This window comes from Blennius ocellaris (genome assembly GCF_963422515.1).
Source record: "Blennius ocellaris genome assembly, chromosome: 5".
NCBI lineage: Eukaryota > Metazoa > Chordata > Actinopteri > Blenniiformes > Blenniidae > Blennius > Blennius ocellaris.
Window position 1 is genome coordinate 21379501 of NC_137654.1, and position 21138 is coordinate 21400638.

General features: G+C 41.1%; 1 protein-coding gene across 2 annotated transcripts; it reads right to left on the reverse strand.

The window, feature by feature from the left end:
* Positions 1-2821: 2821 nt before the first annotated feature.
* On the reverse strand, positions 2822-20615 carry LOC308130106 (sodium- and chloride-dependent taurine transporter-like). 2 transcript variants are annotated; one of them, XM_080496299.1, is made up of 14 exons: positions 20508-20615; positions 16176-16405; positions 15915-16049; positions 13033-13267; positions 12384-12516; positions 11750-11884; positions 10907-11010; positions 10611-10735; positions 9136-9248; positions 7884-8021; positions 7371-7473; positions 5825-5925; positions 5564-5734; positions 2822-4575 (listed from the first exon to the last, which is right to left on the reverse strand). In XM_080496299.1, the coding sequence occupies exons 2-14, from the start codon at positions 16402-16404 to the stop codon at positions 4420-4422; spliced, it is 1878 nt and encodes a 625-aa protein (XP_080352425.1). In that variant the 5' UTR covers position 16405; positions 20508-20615; the 3' UTR covers positions 2822-4419. The 2 variants fall into 2 exon arrangements, with proteins under 2 accessions (XP_080352425.1, XP_080352424.1); XM_080496298.1 differs by lacking the exon at positions 20508-20615 and adding an exon at positions 18401-18492.
* Positions 20616-21138: the final 523 nt, after the last annotated feature.

Sequence of the window (21138 nt, forward strand, 5' to 3'; positions counted from 1 at the left end):
GCAAGGATATTTCAAGAATGAATTTCAATGAATACTTTATGAAGTCAAAAACTAAACATAATTTTAAGCCATTGTTAATTTGACTGAAAATCAAAGACATTCAATGATTTCTAGTCCAAATGTGCCTATTAACATTTGTGTTATGGATGCTGTGATTGTGACATTTCCAGATTTTAAGACTAGTCAGGTGACTTTCTGCAATAACTTGAAGAAATAAAAGACTTGTCAAAGCAGTAATAATGGCATGTGAGACATTTAAAATGGAAGAGCCATTGTTTTGTCATTACGTATATCCTAAAAGTCTTGCGCAACAGCACTTAGAATTGAGGTCTCGTGTCACGGCATGAAGAGAAGGTAAAGAAACTCTCAGCAGTCTACATCTACAGCAGCTTCACCAAAAAATGGTCCAGAGTGGCCAGAACCAAAGCCCAAAGCTTTATTAAACGTATATCTATTCGCTGCTTGTCACTTCCTGTCTCTGCCCTCTCTTTTTCTTTCTTTCTGTCCTGTAACCTCCAACTAGAACAGTTGAAATTCTTCACCTCTGACTCTGGTTCTGCAGGTTTCTTCCTGTAAAAAGGGAGTTTTCCCCCTTTTTACCATCTCCTCTGCTTGCTCAATTGTTGGGATTTTCTCGGTAAAAGTGCCTTGATGTAACTGCGTTGTACTTTGTAAATCTATATCTCGCATCATGTTTTTTGTGTTTTCTATGATTGTTGGTAACTTGCCTTTTTTAGTAAAAAAAAAAAAAAAAAGGATGTTACCTAATAACACCACTTTGTTGGTAAAAGGTTAAATTGTCTGAATCCAGTCAGAACTTGTTGGCTTCTCATAACGTTTGGGGGGGTTACACAACATGCAGCAGAGATTTACTAAGAAAACTGACAAGTTGGTACACTTTGAAAAGAAGTCATGTTCAAAATCTTTCAAGCACATTGTTCTTAGAAGACGTGACAAGACATGTTATAGTTGAAGTCTATGTGGGATGGAGCAGCAACAATGTATGTAATGCCTGCCAATAAATATAGCTAGTATACCAATATAAAAGTAATAAAGTAATAAATCTATTAAGATGACTTGTAAATAAGGTTATTAAATATATGAGCCAATATGTTTATGGCATTTTGTCAAGCATTTATTTAGTTTTTCCAACACAGATGTAGCGTTGGAAGAAAAAAAAATGCCTTTGAAAACTATCATAACTGCAGCCTAAAAACAATAATGTAGAAGTACAACTGCCTTTCTTGGAAATAGAAGTTTTTTTGGGAGCAGAATTTGTGCAGTTTGCCAATCAAACCTTTTCGCTTATTTGTTACACTATTGGCTTTGTTGCTTTGTTTGCTGCATGGGAAACCTGCACATGGACTTCTGTAGTTCTGTCTGATTTCCACTGCAGTAATTTGAGTCTTTCCATCCTCCCACTCATGTCAGGCCGCTGACATGAGTTGAAATTCTTTTGGGCTTCAGTGCTTCAGGTATTCTGGATGGACAGTGGTGCACAAGAGCGATGCCCAAATAAGCCAATTCAATGTTTGTGAGACGTCGACGCGTTTCCCATCTGCTGTGGGGGCGGGGAGGGCAGATTGATGGCAGGCCGCGAAAAGTTTGGGACAGTTGTCAATGAGCCATCAGCGAGTGGGTGTGATGGCAAGTAACCTTCACTGAAGGATGTTTGACTAAATATAGATTGCTATTTTAGGAGGGGATTCAAAATGTATTATGATTTGGACGAGCGTCAAAATAGTACCGATGAAAGATGAAGGTGAAGCTGGGAACAGTGAGAGACTGGGACTAGAGACCCTTTGTGCACATGCCCTTAATGACAATGTTATGTTGGACACTATTAGATCAGTTGGAAACAATGACTCCCAATAATTTCATTGGCAAACTTAAAATGTGCTGAATCTTAAACTATCATGAACTCTCACTGTGTTTGATTTTAAAGACATAGTCAAATGTATTAAGTTACTTGTGGGCACCTTGACTGGCAGAGTTTACTATTGTTATTGTGCAAACTTTGAGAAATTTTGGCGAAAAGTAAGGATAATTATCGTTTTATACTTAACTTGACCTCCTCGTGGGACATATTGTGAGTTTGTCCTGTGAAGGATTGTTGACCTGTTAATCTGCCTTCAGCATTCCAGGATTCTGAGTTGGATAGAGAAGTCTCGAAGATGAATGGATGGTGCACCAATTGTTTTGTGAGATTAATATTTATCAGTACTATCAGACTTAAAGATCCCATATTATGCAAAATGCAATTTGTAATGGTTTTCTAACAGAAGTATGCGTCCCCATAGCCTGTGTATTAGAAGTAAGTATGAGTATGAAGTCTGTCACCTCCCTCACTGGCTTGCTCCACCTTTTTAGCAAATAAAAAGATGTCTTTCTTCATGACATCATCTGGGGAACTAACCAGTCCCTCTAGAAGTGGATACTCCCTTTGACTCTCCCACTGGCGGATGATCTCTGTCCTCTAAAATTATGAGTGGGCACATGAAGTATGAGTGGACAGACACAGCTCATTAGCATTTAAAGGAACAGAAACAGTCTGTCCTCAGTAGAGCTCACCAGAGGGACTTTTAGACTGACTGAAATCCAAGACCAAGCCTGGATTTGGGGCAAAACACTTTGAAAACAATGTTGTTGGATCGTTGGATATTGTTGAAAAACTATAATATGGGACTTTTAAGACAAACTTCAAATCCATTGAAAGTCTCCTTCTGAACTTCATGGACTGACACATTTGTATAAACTAATATAGTGTAACATACTCATCCAGCACTGATGGTGAAGAAAAAAAAAGACAGCAACACATAAATCCAAAGAAAAGTATGTTTATTCTATAATGGATTGATGCAATGTGCACCTCAAAGGGGGAAAACTGAGACAAAAATACTTTGGTACATTTAAATTTTCCATCTCGGTTTTTGTGGAGAAATTAGCACAGTACAGAGGTGACTCCTGCACATGCTTCAGGGATATCATTCAGATTTATTGTTTTGAACTCCATGCGAGTTGTTTTGTGACCGTCATAGCGTGTTTTGAATGATGCCTCGTTCCATTATTGCACACTGAAAAATGTCATCTTGGCTCACAACAGCTGATTAGAAAACAACAATGGTGAGATTTCAATAAAGTAATGAGTCAGTGGTGGTGTTCAGATGATGTACAGTATAAAATTGTTACAAAAAGGCATATGTGAATTACAAACAATTCAAATTCTACAATACAAATGTAACCCAACATTAGAAATTAGAATCCAGTGGTAGTTTTGCGGAGCAGGTTTGCAGATTGCCAAGAGAGCCGTGACGAAGTTTAGAAAAAGTCGATTTTTTTTGTTTTGTTTTGCATTTAAATTATGTTCTCACAGATTCTATTAATCATTACAAATCAGAATATTTGACATCAGAATTGTAGTCTAATTTGTCATTGTCTTAGCAAAGAGACTAGACACTGTATACCAAAGTTTACCATATCAAAAAGTTAGAAGCTAAAAATATTTCCTTCTGATATTGTGTTGCAATTGTATCTGCAATGCTTTGCAGCAGCAATAAAAACAAATACTACATAACAGTTGAAACAACATATAAAGTGCAAAGAGAGGTTTTGATAAATGCACTGGGACTGACTATAGTAGTCACACAGGCAGTGTACAAATACTCTAAAAATGCCATTTCCCTTTACTCCTCACATTTCTCTTAGCTGGTTTTCAGTATTTTGTCTCAGCTGTCGTCCGCGGTCACATGAATGCATTTCTCACAGTATTTGGCCAAGGCCTTGTTCAACTCGTAACTCAAAAGGTTGTAAAGCAAAAGGTTAACTCTATACACTGCATATTGCCACGTGTCATGGCTCTAAACGCTCTCAGATGCAGATGACTTGCTTCCGCCGCTCGCGGAGGTACATTCATTTTCATTGTGGGATGAAAAACAAGAGATTATAATAAAGATAGCAGGGGCAACACAACTGCCACAATCACGTGAGGGTGTTTAGACATTTTCTACCGTTTTCATGGTTAATTACTTATTTAGTTTACTGAATTTCTGATAAGTGACATTTTACTCTTTTATTCCATCACATTAATTAAAAAAAAAAAAAAAAAAAGGCAAATACCTCATTTCCCCGGAATCAAAAGAAAGGTAGTAAACAGTGAACATTTTCTATCTCAAAATACTGCCTAAACAAAATCAGTGACAACTACAGCAACATCTGTAACATCGACAATATCAATATAGTAAAAAAAAAAATTACAAGAGAAGAAAAATTACAACAGTAATATATAACTCTCTTCATAGAAATCAAACCAGAGTATCTAACGTGTATATACTGGACAATGTAAACCTACCATTATCAAAGTTAGCAAATAGGATGATAACACAGAAAGCACATCAATCGTATTCCTCTCACAGAGAGCGCTCACATCGTCGTTTCTACAATGGTGTGGGTGGGCTTCGTCAAGCCATTGTTCCCGTTCGGATCCAGGGGCAGCGTCAGCTCGTTGCCCTTCACGTTGTACTCTTTGGGGCGAGAGCTCACGCCCGACTTGGCTGGGGCGGCCACCGCTTTGATCCTCTGAGGGGAAGGAGGGCAGAAATCAGGTTAATTATAATCAGGAAACTGGAGCGACTCTCAACATCAGCACAGACCATGTTGACGCAGAGAGAGTATCTCTTATAGTACCGCTCACAATATAAGACCTCCCTGAATAGAAGAAGACTAAATATTGTTTTTATGATGGGACTGTGGCGTTCAAGCAGCTGTTGTTTTTTTTGTTTAATACCACTAAGAGGACATGGACTCACACTTCGTCTGTCTCAGCCTGTTTCTCACACAGATCTCATGTCTCCTCAAATCTGATGTTGGCCTGGCTGAGTGTTCACATTTTGCAAGCAACATGATCATTTTCCTGTGCTGCCGTTTTGTGGAATAGAACTGCACAATATAAAATGAACATGCATATATAAACTAAATGCAAGCTCTTAGATAAGACTCTCCCCCAGGCTCAGAGGTGTTTTGAGAAATATGCCTTGTGAGAAGATTAGCTTTACTCATTTATCATAAAGATATAGCAACCTTTCAATTGGCACTTAGTATAAAGCTCAGGAGTAGAGGACATTGTTATTCAGCACATAACCCAGTGAAAGGACCACCTTCCTACCACAGAGAGGTCATTCAATTTGTTGTTTTTGATTGCAAATAACATAAATGTGTCATATATTATTGTGATAGTTGAAGGATCTCATAGAAAACTAAATTAATATTCAAAGAATTACAATGTCCAAGAAAACTGATCAAACTCACCATTACTAACAACTTTGTCTTACAAATTCAGCTCACTATTAATTTAAGCAATATTGTTGTTTAAACTTGTAGTTTTTGGTTCTCAATTTTCAGTTTCAACTATAAATGTTGAAGCATTTTCTTATGCAGATGCTTTCCGGTATAGTCAACTTTCTTCATGCCAAACCAAACGATAAAAGCTTGAGCAACTTTCTTCAAGGAAATGCATCCAATGCGGCATAAATGTGTGCTTCGTAAAGAAGTCGTCATGCCAGCTCACCTCGATCAGAGGTCCCTCAGACTGTAGAATCTTTATGACCATCACCATCGGGATGCAAATCATGGAGCAAAGGGCCAGACCCCAGCCCAGGCCGATGGCCCAGTCAGGGTACTCATACACCTTGTTGTAGGTCAACGGCTTGTACTTCACAAGGGAGAAGATGAAGCAACCCTGTGAAACAACCACATGTTAGATGGGCTCACGTGAGCTGGAGATGACAACAGTTTGCATGCGACGACATGTGAAGCGCTGAGCTCTCACCATGCAGAGAACAGGCGTGATGACCAACCAGCTCCATTTCATCCAGGGGTTTGGTCTGTAGCCAATCATGTCCTCAACTGCATCGTAGAAATTATCAACTCCTACAAATCACAAGGAGAAGAGAAGATGAAAGGGGTGAAAATGATCCTGTAAAGTGAATCTTGGCGGGCATAACCTTTATACCAGCACAAATCAGCAGGTTTATGGGGCCTTATCTGTGTTGTCATCCATAAACCACAGTCTTCAGTTCCACTGGGCCATGTACTACTTAGATATACATATGTATAGAATAAACAGTCTTGTTTTGTCTCCTGTCACTATCTTAGTAGGTAGTAGGTGATATTTATGGGCCAAGTATTGATTGCATCCGCATGAAGTGGGCTGAGCAACACATTTGTGACCGTGATCCTTTGTACAAGTTATCTTTACACTACTATGAACTCTATTTTTACTTATTTAAATACCCATATATGAACGGCAATCTAAAAATGTCTAAATACTATCCTCAACATGGGCATGTGAGCTGAAAAAAATGAAGTAACTCTTAAAACTACCACATCTGTATTAAAGTTCAATAAGAAGTAATACTGTAAATAGGACAGAACTTTGCAATAAATCACATTGGGTTAAATATCATTATTCTAAGTACTTTTTTGACGATAAGTAAGATACATAAACATTAGCCTACAATGTAACAGGTTTTCTGATGAAGGAGTTGGTAAAATGTCCATGACAACTGGACACAATATCTAAAATTAAATCTACAATGATGCGAAATTGAGAAAAACATCAGGAAGAAAAAGTAACATGCTTTTCATTTGTATTTTCCAGCAAAATGGCTGAACATTATTGTGAATCTGGTTTTAGGTTGTAAGGACTTGAAGCTTCTCTGTGGTCTTTCATTCTAAAACCTATCAATGAAGCCTATACAACTTAAACGCTTCTAACAGACCAAACCTGAAATTCCCTTAATAATGGTTCAGTAGGTTAGTATCAAATCATTTAAACATAAATCTGATTTCGGACAAAAGAGAAACCACTTTTTAGATTCAGGGCTTCTAACAGCAACAGTACAGTTAGCAGTTTTTAACTCCTTGAGAGGTTCCAACTGTCATGCTTGGAATCAGTGATTTAAGAAACAGGATCTATATTGTCCAGTAAGAAAAATACAGTGTGAATAAGTTCTGTGTGATTTAAACACATCTGCAGAGTCAATATAAAGTCATATTAAAGGGATATTTTTTTAAACCTGGTTTTATTCTTTGACAATGGGGGGGTGATCCGGTGGGCGTCAGCTCTGGATGGCCAATCACAACCGAGTGGGGGACTAGCTCCATCGCCACCTCCCCACCACCTCAACACACCCCTGCAGTTAAACTTATTTATTACCGAGGTGTTCAAAAAAACACCACAAGGGCACCTTTGTGCACAACTACGAGATGACTTGGGCCTTTACACCCAATTCTTCTGGATCATTACTTTGGAAAGTGATACACAACTACAGAAAGCCATCACACACACACACACACGAATCATTCCCACTTACCATAAACCCAGGCGACAGCGATGCATTCGAAGAATGCAACCCACAAAAGGCACACACCACTGGCTGCATAGTAGTCGAAGAGTTGAAACACATACATGCCACCCTGGAAAATGAAGAAACAAAAAGCTTCATTAATTATCCCTTTGATGTGTGTGGCAGGACGGAAAGCGGCAGAGATAGAAGAAGGGATTAAAGCATGGTGGGAGGGGATTTTGAGAGCAGGACACAAGAATGCTGGCATCTGACCAACAGAGGCAAAGTTCAACAGGTGTTAAGACGTCACGGCTCACTGCTTAATGGAAAACGGCATTCCAAACTGTCCAATCGCACGCGCAAGATGGGAGCACTGATCGTGTTGGGAGGCCATATTTGGTTGCAACAATACAGCAGTGTACAGGCGTGTGGGAAAACGTGTGGCGTCATCTCCGCCGTTGATCCGAATGTACAGAGACTCGCTTCCTTTTCTAAACACGACGGGCAGCAGATGTTTGATGGAGTAACCGTGAGACTTACGTGGGTCACCATGGCGAGTCCCAGGAGATAGCTCATGAAACACATCACGGCGATGAAGATCTCTCGCCGGTAACCTTTCCTGAGAAGTTCTGGATACAGATCCACAATAGAGGTGATCTGTCCTTCCACTTCAACAAACTGTGAGGACAAAAACAACCATTAAGTTCTCAGAGGACAAAAAAAAAAAAAAAGTCAATGTCTCTTTCCGAGTTCAAGCAAGCAGCTCTTGTTCTGCTTCTACAAACCAGTGATTAGAGAATAAGAGCCGTCTTTGTTGGGCTGTAATGAGAATTTAAACAAGGCTTCTCTCTGCAACACTGGCTTGTTGCTACCAAGACACAACAGAAACAAAACAACAGTTGCGTTACTGTCCCTCACTCCATGTCTGTAGCTCCCTCCCCCCGTCTCCCTCGGTTTTTTCCCCTTCATACCACAAAATGTCACCGTAAAATCATATGAAACTGCTTCTATTCAGCAAATTACCGTGTCTTCATGTTCCAAGAACATACTTCTTTGTTGAGCAATGGCAAACAAAAACCTCTTACATAACGGTGGCATGTATGTGTGAGCGATGTCGACAATATAAAGCATTCAGGACCAACGATCTGCAGGAGATTTATGGTTGGAAAAAATAAATGCACCCACACAGGCACCATTTCTCTCATGGAAATAGCTCCACTTGCATGAGAATTTACATGCACTCAAATTTAGAGCGTCGGACTGATGGACTGAGGACACTTGGCTGAGAAGAGTAGCCGGCCATGTGCACGACTGAGTTAGCACAGGAGTAGAATTACACTTGGAGGCAGGAAATGTGATCCAGCTGGAGAATCCCTTGGTGGACCACTTGTGTTTTGTCTACTTAGATTATCTCATCTTAATCAAAGCTCTGCCTCATATCAAAGCTGTATGGGTTGCATGCATGCTATTATAATGACTTTTACTAACTTAATGCTGGAAAATGACCCGCCATCTTGATTGTTGGCACCGGAAGGCAGTTAAAGGAGCTATAATGCTGACACACTGCAGCCAAGGGCAGTAGTAAAATGCCTTTTGTGGGAGCAGACTGCTTTTCTTGTCTGCCAGTTATCCGATATCTTGGAGATGGCAGATATGGATCAGAGAGAGACACTCAATGTGTTTTACACGTTAATACTGGCAGGAGCCAACAAACTCAAGGGACCTCTGAGGGGCGTGTCTAAAAGTAATGGACGCTGTATGTAGCTGGAGACCACCGTGGCAACACACCCACCTGGCTGTCGAGCCCCAGGAGCAGCAGCATGATGAAGAAGAGGATGGCCCACAGGGTTGGCATCGGCATCATGGACACTGCTTTAGGGTAGGCAATGAAGGCCAAGCCGGGACCTGGAAGGAGAACAGAGAGGGGATGGGGAGAGGGGACAGAAGATAGACTTAATATTTCTATCGGACTTCACTTTTGGACGTCACACTGAAAGGGGATGGGAAAGGCTGAGCTAGAAAGACTGAGCAGAAAATAAACTCCAGCGTGGCCAGCAGAGGAGAACCAAGATAAATAATACATTCTTCAGTGGCCAGAAGTTTTGATCAGTTCTAGGAAAAGAAAAGTCCTCTTTAGAGGGCTCTTTCCATGCAATAGGTTCTCCTGTATGTTTACTTACAGGACAAACTACAACTGCACTGGACGTGATACAAAAAATGGAGACTGTTCTTCAAGTTCTCAAAATAATCAAAACAATTCAGCAACAGCTAACATTTATGGGATCTGTCTATACTATCTCATAGATGGCTTATTTCACATGATGGTGAATTGTTCATTCTGCACATAACTTTTCAATGTAGATGCTCTCCTGCACTTTGGGGCTCACACTATGCACCTACAACACAGCTGAGTGTAATCTAAACAGCACATAGTTTGGAGATTTTATACAGAGCCATGAACCACTTCAACAGGATCTCATAAAAGCGTCAGACAGTCAGAAATCAATTCAGCAGCTCAACAGCTTCTACAAATTGAAATAATATGCTTTCATTTAATCAGTTTGATTCCGTTTTCATAGACATGTACAATTGAACATGCCATTACAGGTTTACTCTATTAGTCATTTGACTAGTTTGAGCTCATGTGATGAAATTCAGCATAGCAACAGTTTAATTTGAAGTGAACACAGCGAGCATGCTAAAAAAAAAAGACATGTCATTTAAAGTCCACATAGACAAAAGAAGAGAGAACCAAGACCGGTGGCGTCCGCCTCGGGGGATCCGCATGTGGTTCACCGAACTGGTCACAAATATCTCCTCAGGGTGCCAGTGCACATAGTAATGTCAAACAGTACGACGCCAATCCGCTCAGCAATGTGCCTCTGTCAGGAACATGTGGGGAGCTACTAAAGGAAATGAAGCAGTTGATTGTGGGACATGTGGACATCTGGTGCCATTGAACACCTGAAGTAATGATGATGGCTCAGTGCAGGAACTCCAGTTATCTCCAGTTCATTATGCAGCTGAAAGCAAACAGCACTTGACCAATGCGATGTGACCTGTCCTCAGAACTCGTGGAACATGTATCACACTGAACAATTCAGCCCTTCTGCTTTTACTCAAGGAGTGCGCAATTGCCGATACTACAGCGTTTTTTGTGTCAAATATGCCAATTGCCTCTCTTTTTTTTTTTCTCTTTCTCTTTCTTTTTTTTTTTTTGACAGCAGCGCCCACCATCACTGCCGCCATCACCTTGGACCCTCGTACCTGACTCTGCCACATCGGCAATGTCCACCCCTTGTTCTTGTGCCATGAAGCCCAGGACGGAAAATATTGCGAAGCCAGACACAAAACTGGTACCGCTGTTGAGGCCTCCCAGCAGCAAACAGTCCCTATGTCACACATATGTCATGGAGGTTGTTAATGAACACAAGTGGAACCGAAGTTCCCATTTTCCTTTTTTTTTTTTTTTTTTTTTCTTTCACGCAACCGTCTCTGACACGAGTTGCTGTCACTACAACAGTCCTGCTGTCACCCCCCCTCCCGTCAGAAACACCGCTCACCTGTAGCAGTTGTACTTGTATTTGTTGTAGCTCCCCAGAGACGTCATGGCTCCCAGACAGATGGCGTAGGAGAAGAAGATCTGGGTTCCTGCATCGATCCACACCTGAGGAGTGAACCAATTATCAGATTGGAGGGTAAAGTTTGTATTAGAATATGTCATATAGCTAACAAATGGATTTCGGCTGTAAAGATTTTAATGTCGAGAGCTGTAAAAGGGAATTGCTGTAATTGACAGACTTTGAATAAAACTGGACTCAATTAGCATGTACATTTTCAGTCCAATGTATTACTTAGGCTTTTTTTTTTTTTTTTTTTATATAGTTTACAAGCATTCAAATCTATAAAATCTATTCATGTCAAGTGAGCCAGAATAACATTTAACAGGAATGAGGTAGATTCAGGACGTTTTTATTCTGAGATTGAACCTAAAGCACTTCATTCCCATTAGAAAGTTACTCCACACACTGTTGTGGTTTGTCCATAACTTCAAATGATTTATTTTACATTTTTATTGTTTTTGTCTTTACTGGTGTTAAGTGATATGCGTGTGCCTTTATATTTTTATAAAGCTCTTTGCTGAAATCCTGTTGTATCTAAATGAGCGACAAAAGTTATTCATCAATCAGTCGGTCCGAACTATCTTCAGGACTTTGCTATGGGGCGAGAGCAATCAAGTCGTATTCTGTTAACTGTAAAACCGTCATACTCCCCTGAGCTACTTCCTGTCATTTAATTTTAAATTTTTTTGTCATTTTGTTTCAAATTCAGAGTTGCATTGAGAAGAAATGCTCATCATATGACTGATGATGCAGGCAAGGATAGGATGTGCTTTGGGATCGTACCTCCGGGTCCTTTAAGCGGGTCACATTTGGGTAAAGGTAAAATTTGATTCCTTCAGCTGCTCCGGGCAGAGTCACGCCACGCACCAGCAGTACAATAAGCATCACGAATGGAAAAGTGGCTGTTATGTACACCACCTGCGGAAAACGGGGTAAAAACACAGCGATAAACAAACATGTGACTGGTTAGAAATAAGGAATAAACAGCAAGTTCTATTCAGATTCTCATATCCAAGTCACATTTATCTAAATGTAGAACAAAAGAGGCACTGTGTGTACAGTGTGATTATTTTTCGCTGTGTTAAATCTTTTCAGAGAAGTCTACGTATATGTTGGCTGCACATCAGATAAACACTCGTCACATCATGTCCTCTTCTGGTTAAAGATTAAACACTTAAGGCAGATTTGTTACGATGATAAGCTTTGCAAATAGACAGAAACATAAAATGAATTGTCATTTTTCCTGTGTCGACTCTGTTCAAAGCTGTGGCAGTAAAATGTTTACAGCCAATAGACTTTAATGATAAAGCGGTGACTCGTGTCTTAAACTCAACCTTATTTCTGGACATGTGGATAAAAAAAATGAAAGACGAGGCAGCACAATAAGGACAGGAAGCGTCTTCGCCTCAGCACTCACTTTCCCAGTGGACTTGACTCCCTTCCAGATACAGAAGAAGCAGATAACCCATACTGCCAGGAGACAGAGGGCCAAGTCCCACTTCAGGGGCCCGATGTCCTCAATTCCAGAGGAGATGCTCAGGACGTTGCGTCTGTGAAGAACCAAGTGCACGTGACAGGTTAACAACAGTTAATGGGGCTGGAAATAGAGGAGGTTATGGTATATAATGTCTGTCATGTGACCACATCCACATGAAGTCTATTAAAAGCACAATTAAATGCATCATAAACAATCATGATTGGGTCTTTCTCCAGTATTCTGCAGCTGTTTGGAAAGTCTTCAAAGTATTCACCCTTTAATGCTCTTTGTTACCACTTAATTTGATCAGATTCACACATCCTACCATTCGAATGAGCATAAGAATGAAAGATTGTTTTTTTTTTGTTTTTTGATGAATTTCTGAACTTTGAACTGCAATGTTGACATTGAAAGTACAGTACAAATAAGACTCTACAATACAGAGTTGGAGAACTGGTACTGCATAAATGTAAACTTTACCTTTTGCATGAATTGTGCTTGTTCAAACACATTTAAGCAACTGAGATAAAGAGGGCACTTTGGCATAGTCAGAAAGAGGAAGTTGGGCAAGCCGCTGGCGGATACTCACTCCCAGAACTCGGTGACGGGGGAGGTGAAGTTGGTAATGTTGGCTGCCAGCCAGAGTGTCTTGTTCTTGCGCACTGTGTCCTCTATACAGTGCTCTGTGTTCCACGGCTGCTTGCATTTTGCCCAGGGGAGCTCTGGCTGAAAGCACTGAAACAGGTAGTAGAGTCCCCAGGCCAAGATCACGATGTAGTAGATGTTCAACAAGGACACGATCACAATAGAAGCATAACCGATACCTGCAGACAAAACCAGAGAGAAGGGGCAGATTTCAGGATGAGGTTGAAAATATCAGCACGGTTACCTTTAAAGTCTGAGGTGATTTAGGAGCTTGGGTGACACAATGGCATTCACTAACTGAACACGCTGCATTTTTGGGAAGTGAGAGAACAACATAAAAAAAAACAAGTTTCTTGTAGTCTGTGAGACTTTCCATGAGGCAACACTGAAAGCTACCAGAGTAAAAGGCAGCCTTCCTGAAACAATCTGTTCGTATGGCTCCTATAACCACCAGTTGCCTCCGTTAAATCTGCAGACACAAAAGCAGCTGCCTTTGGCCCCTTGATGATTATATTTCCAGTATTCAATATCCCTCTGGCTCCATTTGTGGTGCCCAACAGAAATCTAGAAACCTACTAAATAATCCACATTGTTAGCCAGCTGGCAGCTTGATTACTCAACCTCTCGGCTGTTTGATGCAGTCTTCGGTGGCGAGAAACACCTTTGAAAAGCACATTGTAGGTGAACAAAAGCAGGAAATTCAAACAATGACTTGAAAAGCTCGGCAGATCTCATGAGACTCGAGATGAAAAATGACTCTGGGTTTATTACTACAAGCAGCCACAATAATTAAAACTGTGATCCATGGGAATGATTATTTCCATTTAACAGCTGCTTAAGCTGAATTCTCTTGCAGTATGTTAAAGTTGGGTGCCACTTGCATATGTAGTAAACTACATTTCTGATCACACCATATCACTTAGCGAGACTGAGATGGAATCAGACGTAAACATGACGCCTTTCTTTAAACCTTAAAAGTAAGCTGGTTTCAAAATGAGAGGAAATATCCTAAGCTTGATTCGCCTATCGACTGTTATAATGTCCTTAGTGTTTTTAAGCTATTTTTAGATGACTTTGCTACGAACCTGGACTCAGAAATCCCTGGTACTCTTCCACTGCTTGGGGATATTTTTAAAGTCATCATCTCTATCGCCCCCACCACCTCATTCCCTCATTCCCGCATTCCGATTGCAGAGTGATAGACTCGTCAATGCTGTGACAGCTGTGTACATGCAAACTCAAACCAGGAGCTGCTGAACTGTGCGTCAAGTTATGGATTTACCCAGTCACAAAAAGGAGGTGTGAAGGTGCGAGGAGACAATGGTGCCATATGTGACCGGTAAGTTGTGGACTTTCTCTCCACTGGGCCAGACACCGCAGCAGATGGACAGACGGCAACATCAGCGTTCTTCGAACGGCGGGCAGCATCTGCAGCTGCTCGCGATCAGTTGCCGTGCGGTTTCCTCCCTTTTCATGTGAAGCCCCCCGCTCTCATTTAACCACCAGTAAGGCCGCCACAACAGCTGTCAAGGGTGTGGTGCCTCGACTTGTCTACGGTCGTCAATCCAATGTATAGGTTCGCATGCAAGAGCAGTGAGAAGGCCAAGTGTGTCTTTGGAATCTCAGAGGCTTGTGGAGACAAGGAACTTGTGAGGGAATGTGACTGTGGCAACACTGTCACACAAGACAAACAAGTATTTATAATCGCTCATAGAGTCAAACAAGACACATTGCCACATGGCAACACACGTTCACACACACCACCTCGACACATTGCCAGGCAACTCGATGTTTTTATTGTACAGTTTGTTTCTATGGCAACTAAAGAAGTCATTCATTCACACGTGCACCAAATCTGCAACTTAGACATGCATCCGAGGACGCAGGAAGTTGGGGAAGTGTCATTTTTAAATAGGAAGTATTCACATGACAAGGAGAAAGAGTCAAAAATATCACCACTAAGGCATCGGCGTGAAAAGTGACAAACAACGTTGTCATCACATATTATCTGACATGCAGGCGTGATGATGCTTGGAAGGTCGATACTATTTCTGCACTTCACAGCTACATATTTAGAACTATTGCCGCTTGCTTACAGTCAGAAGACTATGTAGGCTTGGTTAAGGAAGTTTGGCTATTTTCATTCCAACAATCATAAGGTAGACTTAATACAAATTAAAAACATATTTTAGATTGTGGAGATGCACAAATGCTGCCTTAACGAGTGTCATAGCAAAAACCTCCAACTTTCCCAGTAGGTAAAAATAATAAATAGATGTATTTATTCTCCATTCTTAGGCGTCTGAAATGTCCACGTTTACTGGTGAAAACACCACGGAGAATAACTTTGTATTTTTCTGTCTACTTCTATGTGTATTCTCTTGGTCAGGATTTACATAAAAGTAAATAGTTTCTCTTGGAGGGCTGACGGGTTTACCTCCAAGAACCAGTGGAACCATTTCTGTGATCACTTAAGCATTGGCGTGAAGCCAAACACACCCATTTTCAATGAAATACAAAAGCAGCTTCCAATATCTGGTATCGTATTACGGTTTACTTTGACGTGTGTGAATATTATAATTTGGACACGCTCAAAGCCTCAGCCTTTCTGTGAGCTTGACACAGGTGTTCCTCGTCATCCACATCACACAACTGAATTCAATGTGCAAATAAAAAATAAAAAAATACTGGGGCAAAAAATCCCACTCTGACAAATGGGGCTTTTTCACTGTGTTAAATATTAAATTATCCTGAGTCAGATATGTTTAATGCTGTGATGCTCCTGTTTCTGTTTCTGTGGGAGAGGAGGTCTGTGTTTGGACTGACCAGTGAAGATGGGACACAGTTTGCCCCAGCAGGTGATCCCTCCTTCAGATGTGTACTGGCCCAGTGCCACTTCCAGGAAAAACACAGGCAGGCCACCCCCGAACAGGAAGATCGTGTAAGGGATGAGAAACGCACCTGGAAAAGAAAAAAGAAAAAGAAAAAGAAAAGCACACAAGCTTTGGTTCAGATTGGGAATGATCTTTACTCCAGCAGTCATGTTTGAGGCGCAATACGGTAAAGATTGAAGGGACTTCTACTTACCTCCACCATTTTTATAACAAAGATATGGAAATCTCCAGACATTTCCTAATCCGACAAAGCCTCCTGCAACCGACAGGACAAAGTCGAGCTTACTGGCCCACTTCTCCCTCTGAGGAGCCTTGCCTTCTGCCTCGTCCTCGGGCCGAGTGCCTGGGCTCTTCCCAGGTGAAGGTTTCAGGGTGTCCTTATGAAAGTCCTTCAGGCATTGGAGCTTCTCTTTTTGTGCCATGCTGCGGATGTGAAACAGACAGGATGACACATTAAAATGGAGGGACAGACAACAGCGATACGGATGACGCTAGCGAGATAGAGAAGGAGCATTAGGGAGATAAAGCCGGCTCCTGATTCTGTTACAGTTTGCTGTGTGCGCACATGATATACAGAACAACACTCGGTAATCTCACTAATCTGAGCAACTGATGCATGGAGGTCATTCACACCGGGGAGGTGTTTGGCGAGCCGTTTCGACTTGAACAAGTGATTTGGAAAGTGAAAACAATAGCGTGCTTATCTTGTGCAACGAAGTCCGTGTCAATTTCCCCACATTTATGAGACAATAACATACCTCAGTGCTACGGGGTGTAAAACCGAAGTGAACGGAGCTCCAAGACCCTGAAAACACCTTTTCACAGAGTTTCCTTAATCTCCGTAAATAATCCAACAAATCACCCTCAGTCACCCCAGGAAAACTGAAAAATAGTGGTTATATGGTGCCACATTCAAAACCTGTACAATTAAAAGAAGAAGTAGAACACAACCATGTTTTTGTTTGTTTTTAGCTTTCCTCAGAGTGGATCTTCTGCTCAGAGGGAGGCACATTGTCACCAAAGAAAAAGGAAGGGATAGTGAAGAACGGTCTATACAAGTCTTTGGAAACCCCACCTGATCCGAGAGAACATTTCTTTTTTTTTTTCCCTTTAGCTCCCTCTTGTGCCACTGTATCAGCACCCAGTCAGCACGACATGATCCAAATTTAGAGAGAGAGAGAGAGATATGCTTCTGGTTTTCCGAAGCTCCTCTCAGGAAGCTCCAACAGCTTAAGTTTGCTCGAGTGTTTACAATGTAAAGCGCCTTTCCAAGAAAGACAGGATTTGTTATTACTGACTAAGGTATCCCATTTCCCCGCATGAGGCAAAGAGCAGAAAACTAAACCCCACGGGACAGAAATAACGGCCTACGACCCACAAAAGAGTCTTATTTATGCATGGCGTAAAAAAAAAAAGAAAGAAAGAGGACGAAAGTTACATTTAATTATAATATATTGGATTAGTTCTAATGCAAGTGAGAAAGGCTTCCTCTTCTTGCAAGTTAGTTTAAAATGGAGAAGAACAAGATAAAGTACTTCCTCATAATGTTTTTGACAAAAGGACACATTGTACAGAAGAAGAAAAAAAAAAAAATCCACTGACAGGGTCAACATGACTGTGGCTCTTGTTGTGAACAAGAGAAACAATTATAAATAGTTGCACTAAGGCAAAGCATTCTGACTCGGAGCATAAAAACAATCATGACATTGATGAAAAACTCTCAGGGACGAACACGTTAACTAAAAGAGGACTCCTGATAACTCTCGCATTCCTACTGGGTACTCTGTGTCTTCTCACTTCATTAGCACTGCACGCACACTGCGACCCATCATTTTCTAGGATTTCTGTCTTCCTGTTATGCACGACAAGTCAACTTGAACCGCTTTCCATTCTCAAACCTTCTTACATAACTGGATCAGGTCTTGCCCACTGCCGTCTCTCATCCTGTTTCCTCTCTCTTTTATCCCTTTCCCCCTCTCTTGCCGCTATTCTGCCCTGCGTCTCCTCTCACCTGCCTGCATGGTGTCGGAAAGCGCTCAGTCCCACAGATAATACTTCTTTTTTTCTGTCTGTCTGTCTTTTTTTTTTTTTTTTTTTAAAGGCCATCCTTAGGATTAAACCCAGACATTCTTCACAAGGAACTCCTCTACACTATCAACTAAACGGGAAAGCATGAGCCATTATTTTCCTTTTTTCTATGTAAATCTCAAATTACAATTATAAAAAGGTCAACTTCAGTTGTGTCACAACATATATATACATCACATTAGCATATAAATACATCTTTACACCATAAAAAAAAACCATTTGATTTGACTAGTTTTTAAACTCATGTATAAACAAAAGACACAAACAAACAGACAAGAACATGAAAAAACCCAAGTCTCCTTATCTGGGAAAGCAAATGAGAAAACTTACATTTCCTTCATGGCTGCGGCTATGTATAGTGTCCCTCTCTCTCAGCTGTCACCATTCCTCTGTACTGAATGCCTTTATGCCGACACGGGTAAGAAGAAGTGGGGCTGACAGCATGGACCGCCCCTTGGCTAAAGACAATTAAATCCAAAGTGGAGATTGGACGCAGCCTCGCTGTGACACACAACTCAGGTACCAACATGGGAGACTGTAAATTTCCACTTACCACAACTCCCTGCCTACAAACATACAGAGGGCATGAGGGTGTGTGCGTGTATGAGACACACAAACAATGCACACACTCATGCTTCTTATTCATGTTGAAGGCACGGAGGACATTTCAGAGCAGAGAGGCTGAGCTGGTTCTTTACTGGAAGTTTGACCTGAAAATATATTCTGTTGAAACGTGGATTGAATTTCCCCATTTGTGGGTTTGGCGTGATGTTGTTACACAGTCAAACAGTATCAAGATGATTCATATTGACACCGTTCTCACAGCATCACCAGCACACTTCCAAGCATCTCAAAAACTATTACTATTTAACAGTACACTGCGATTGCTTTTTGTCAGCGGAACTCTTGAATTGCTGTACTGCTCACGACAACCAAGGTTTGTTATCTGGGAAATGTAAACTGCAACAGTATCGGCTCATAACAATGCCATATAGGGTAATGTGTCTCCTCTACTTGTCCATGTCCTGCTCAGAGACTGCTGGCTGCCCAGAGAGCTCGTTGTGACTGCACAAAGGCTGTAAAACAACAGTTAATTTAAAACTGATAAGATTCCTCTGCTGGATTTGCACTGTTAAATGGGGGAGGGTGGAAGGTAACGAATAAGCTGACGACAAACTGTCGTTTAAACACTGCACGTAGTAGCACACACATGCACTCTCACCTTTGACACCTCTTAGCTTTGCACAGTCACATCGTCCATCGTATTTTAGTCAGTCAGAGGCATGCTCTGCATACTATTTTGGTTATGTAACCTTTGACAATCGCCATCCTGTAATCTTTTGAGCGACACAGAGTAGAGCAGGATTTGTATTTTGATGGGTAGACGCATGCAAATGTTGGATAAAATGCAAACAAAGACTTTGCTTGTTTTTGCATGATCCAAAATGGTCAGACAAAGTGCACAATTCAATTGTTCACCTTCCTAACAACTGTATTTTTCCACTGTTTGTAGCATCTCTTTCAGTGAAGTATTTTTGTGGGGGAACAGTTCTAGGAATTTAGGTCTAATAGAAATTTTGGCTGTTAATTATATCACGGCACATGCTTTCTATATTAGATCAGCTAGAAAATATCCTTGATTATTTTTGATGCAAGTGATCCAATTTCACACGAATTCACAAAACTGTTTCCTGTCAATGTCAAGACAAAAGTATTGTTTTCCTGTGGGTGAAGTCATTCTCAGAACCTGAAGGCACCCACCCCAGTTTTAGAGCTTTATTTTTTTCCCCTCTTTTTTTATTTTTATTACCTGCAGCTAAATGAGGTGCAACGACCCCTGAGGTTTTATCTGTTGAGAGGGCGGATTGGTGTTATTAAAGGGCACGTGTCAGTCAATCATACACTGGACCGGGCGATGAAAGAACAAGTAGGTTAAGTATGAGCCTGTAAGCATAAGATATAAGCTAGTAAACACCTTAGTTCATCAGACCTACTTGCGCAGGGTCCCGTAAGACTCTCAGTCATTCAGAGCGAAGGTGCACCTGCGACACGCACACATATCACATGACGGGGTAAAGTCCGGGCGTGCCTGAACGCATCACAGCAACCTCCAAGAAAGACCTCATATAAAACACTCGGATCCAGACTCATCTGCCCCTTTAACATGAAAACCACTTGAGAAAAGTCCAGCACGGGCTTTCAAACACAGCAGGATTCTCTTTAACAGCATCGTAGGAAAAGGACACAGCATCATGCCAAAAGAACAATGAAATAAATGTTGATATCAGTGTGGAAACAACCAGCATGTCATTTAACACATCAGTTAAAAAAAGGGAAAAAAAACCAACACAGCTCTACAATATTTGCATCACATTTTTTTTTTGTATTAAAAGACAAGCTCATTTATTGTGTGATTAATTATCAGATCCGTGGTTACCTGTCCTCGTGCTGTCCCTGGAGGTGTTACGGTCAAAGCGGTGCTCTACTACAGTTTATTCCCTTTATGTGGGACCATTGTTTGCATGAGCCTCTGGTGCGCCTTTCATATCAGTTTGAGTGGAAAATCACCAGCTTCTCCATGCAACAATTTCTTAAAGCGACAGCCTCACTGCGCCGCACATCCCCCGTCCCCCTCCCCCATCTGCACGTTTCAGAGCAGCCCAAGCACGAAACACACAAAATAAGGACTTCTGCTGCAACATTTCCCCCAGCAATGGCAAGAAAGAAAAATGCATTTGGGGGCCGAGCAGGGGAGCATGTGGAATGGACCCTTTCAAATGCATAATGAAATAATAATAATAGAGCAGATTTCTACACTTAAATCAAAAACTACTCAAAATGTCAGATACTATTCAAACATGTTGGATTACTTTGCCAGTCACTGGATTCAATGTAGCTGTACTACAAAAAGAAAAATACTCAATGGGCATTTTTAGTCAAGCAATACATTCAATTAAAACAAGAAACAATGCTACACAAACATATATGCATGTTCCCCATTGTGAGGAAAATACACTGAGTCTCGGCTTGAGTACAGAGTTGGCATGTTCTCTCTGTGCACGTGTGCG

Coding starts and splice junctions, on each gene's coding strand:
- LOC308130106 (XM_080496298.1), bottom strand. Junction 10,736..10,906: donor TACAAGTACAACTGCTACAG/GTGAGCGGTGTT, acceptor TGTGTGACATAG/GGACTGTTTGCTGCTGGGAG. Junction 4,576..5,563: donor CTGAGGGACCTCTGATCGAG/GTGAGCTGGCAT, acceptor CCTTCCCCTCAG/AGGATCAAAGCGGTGGCCGC.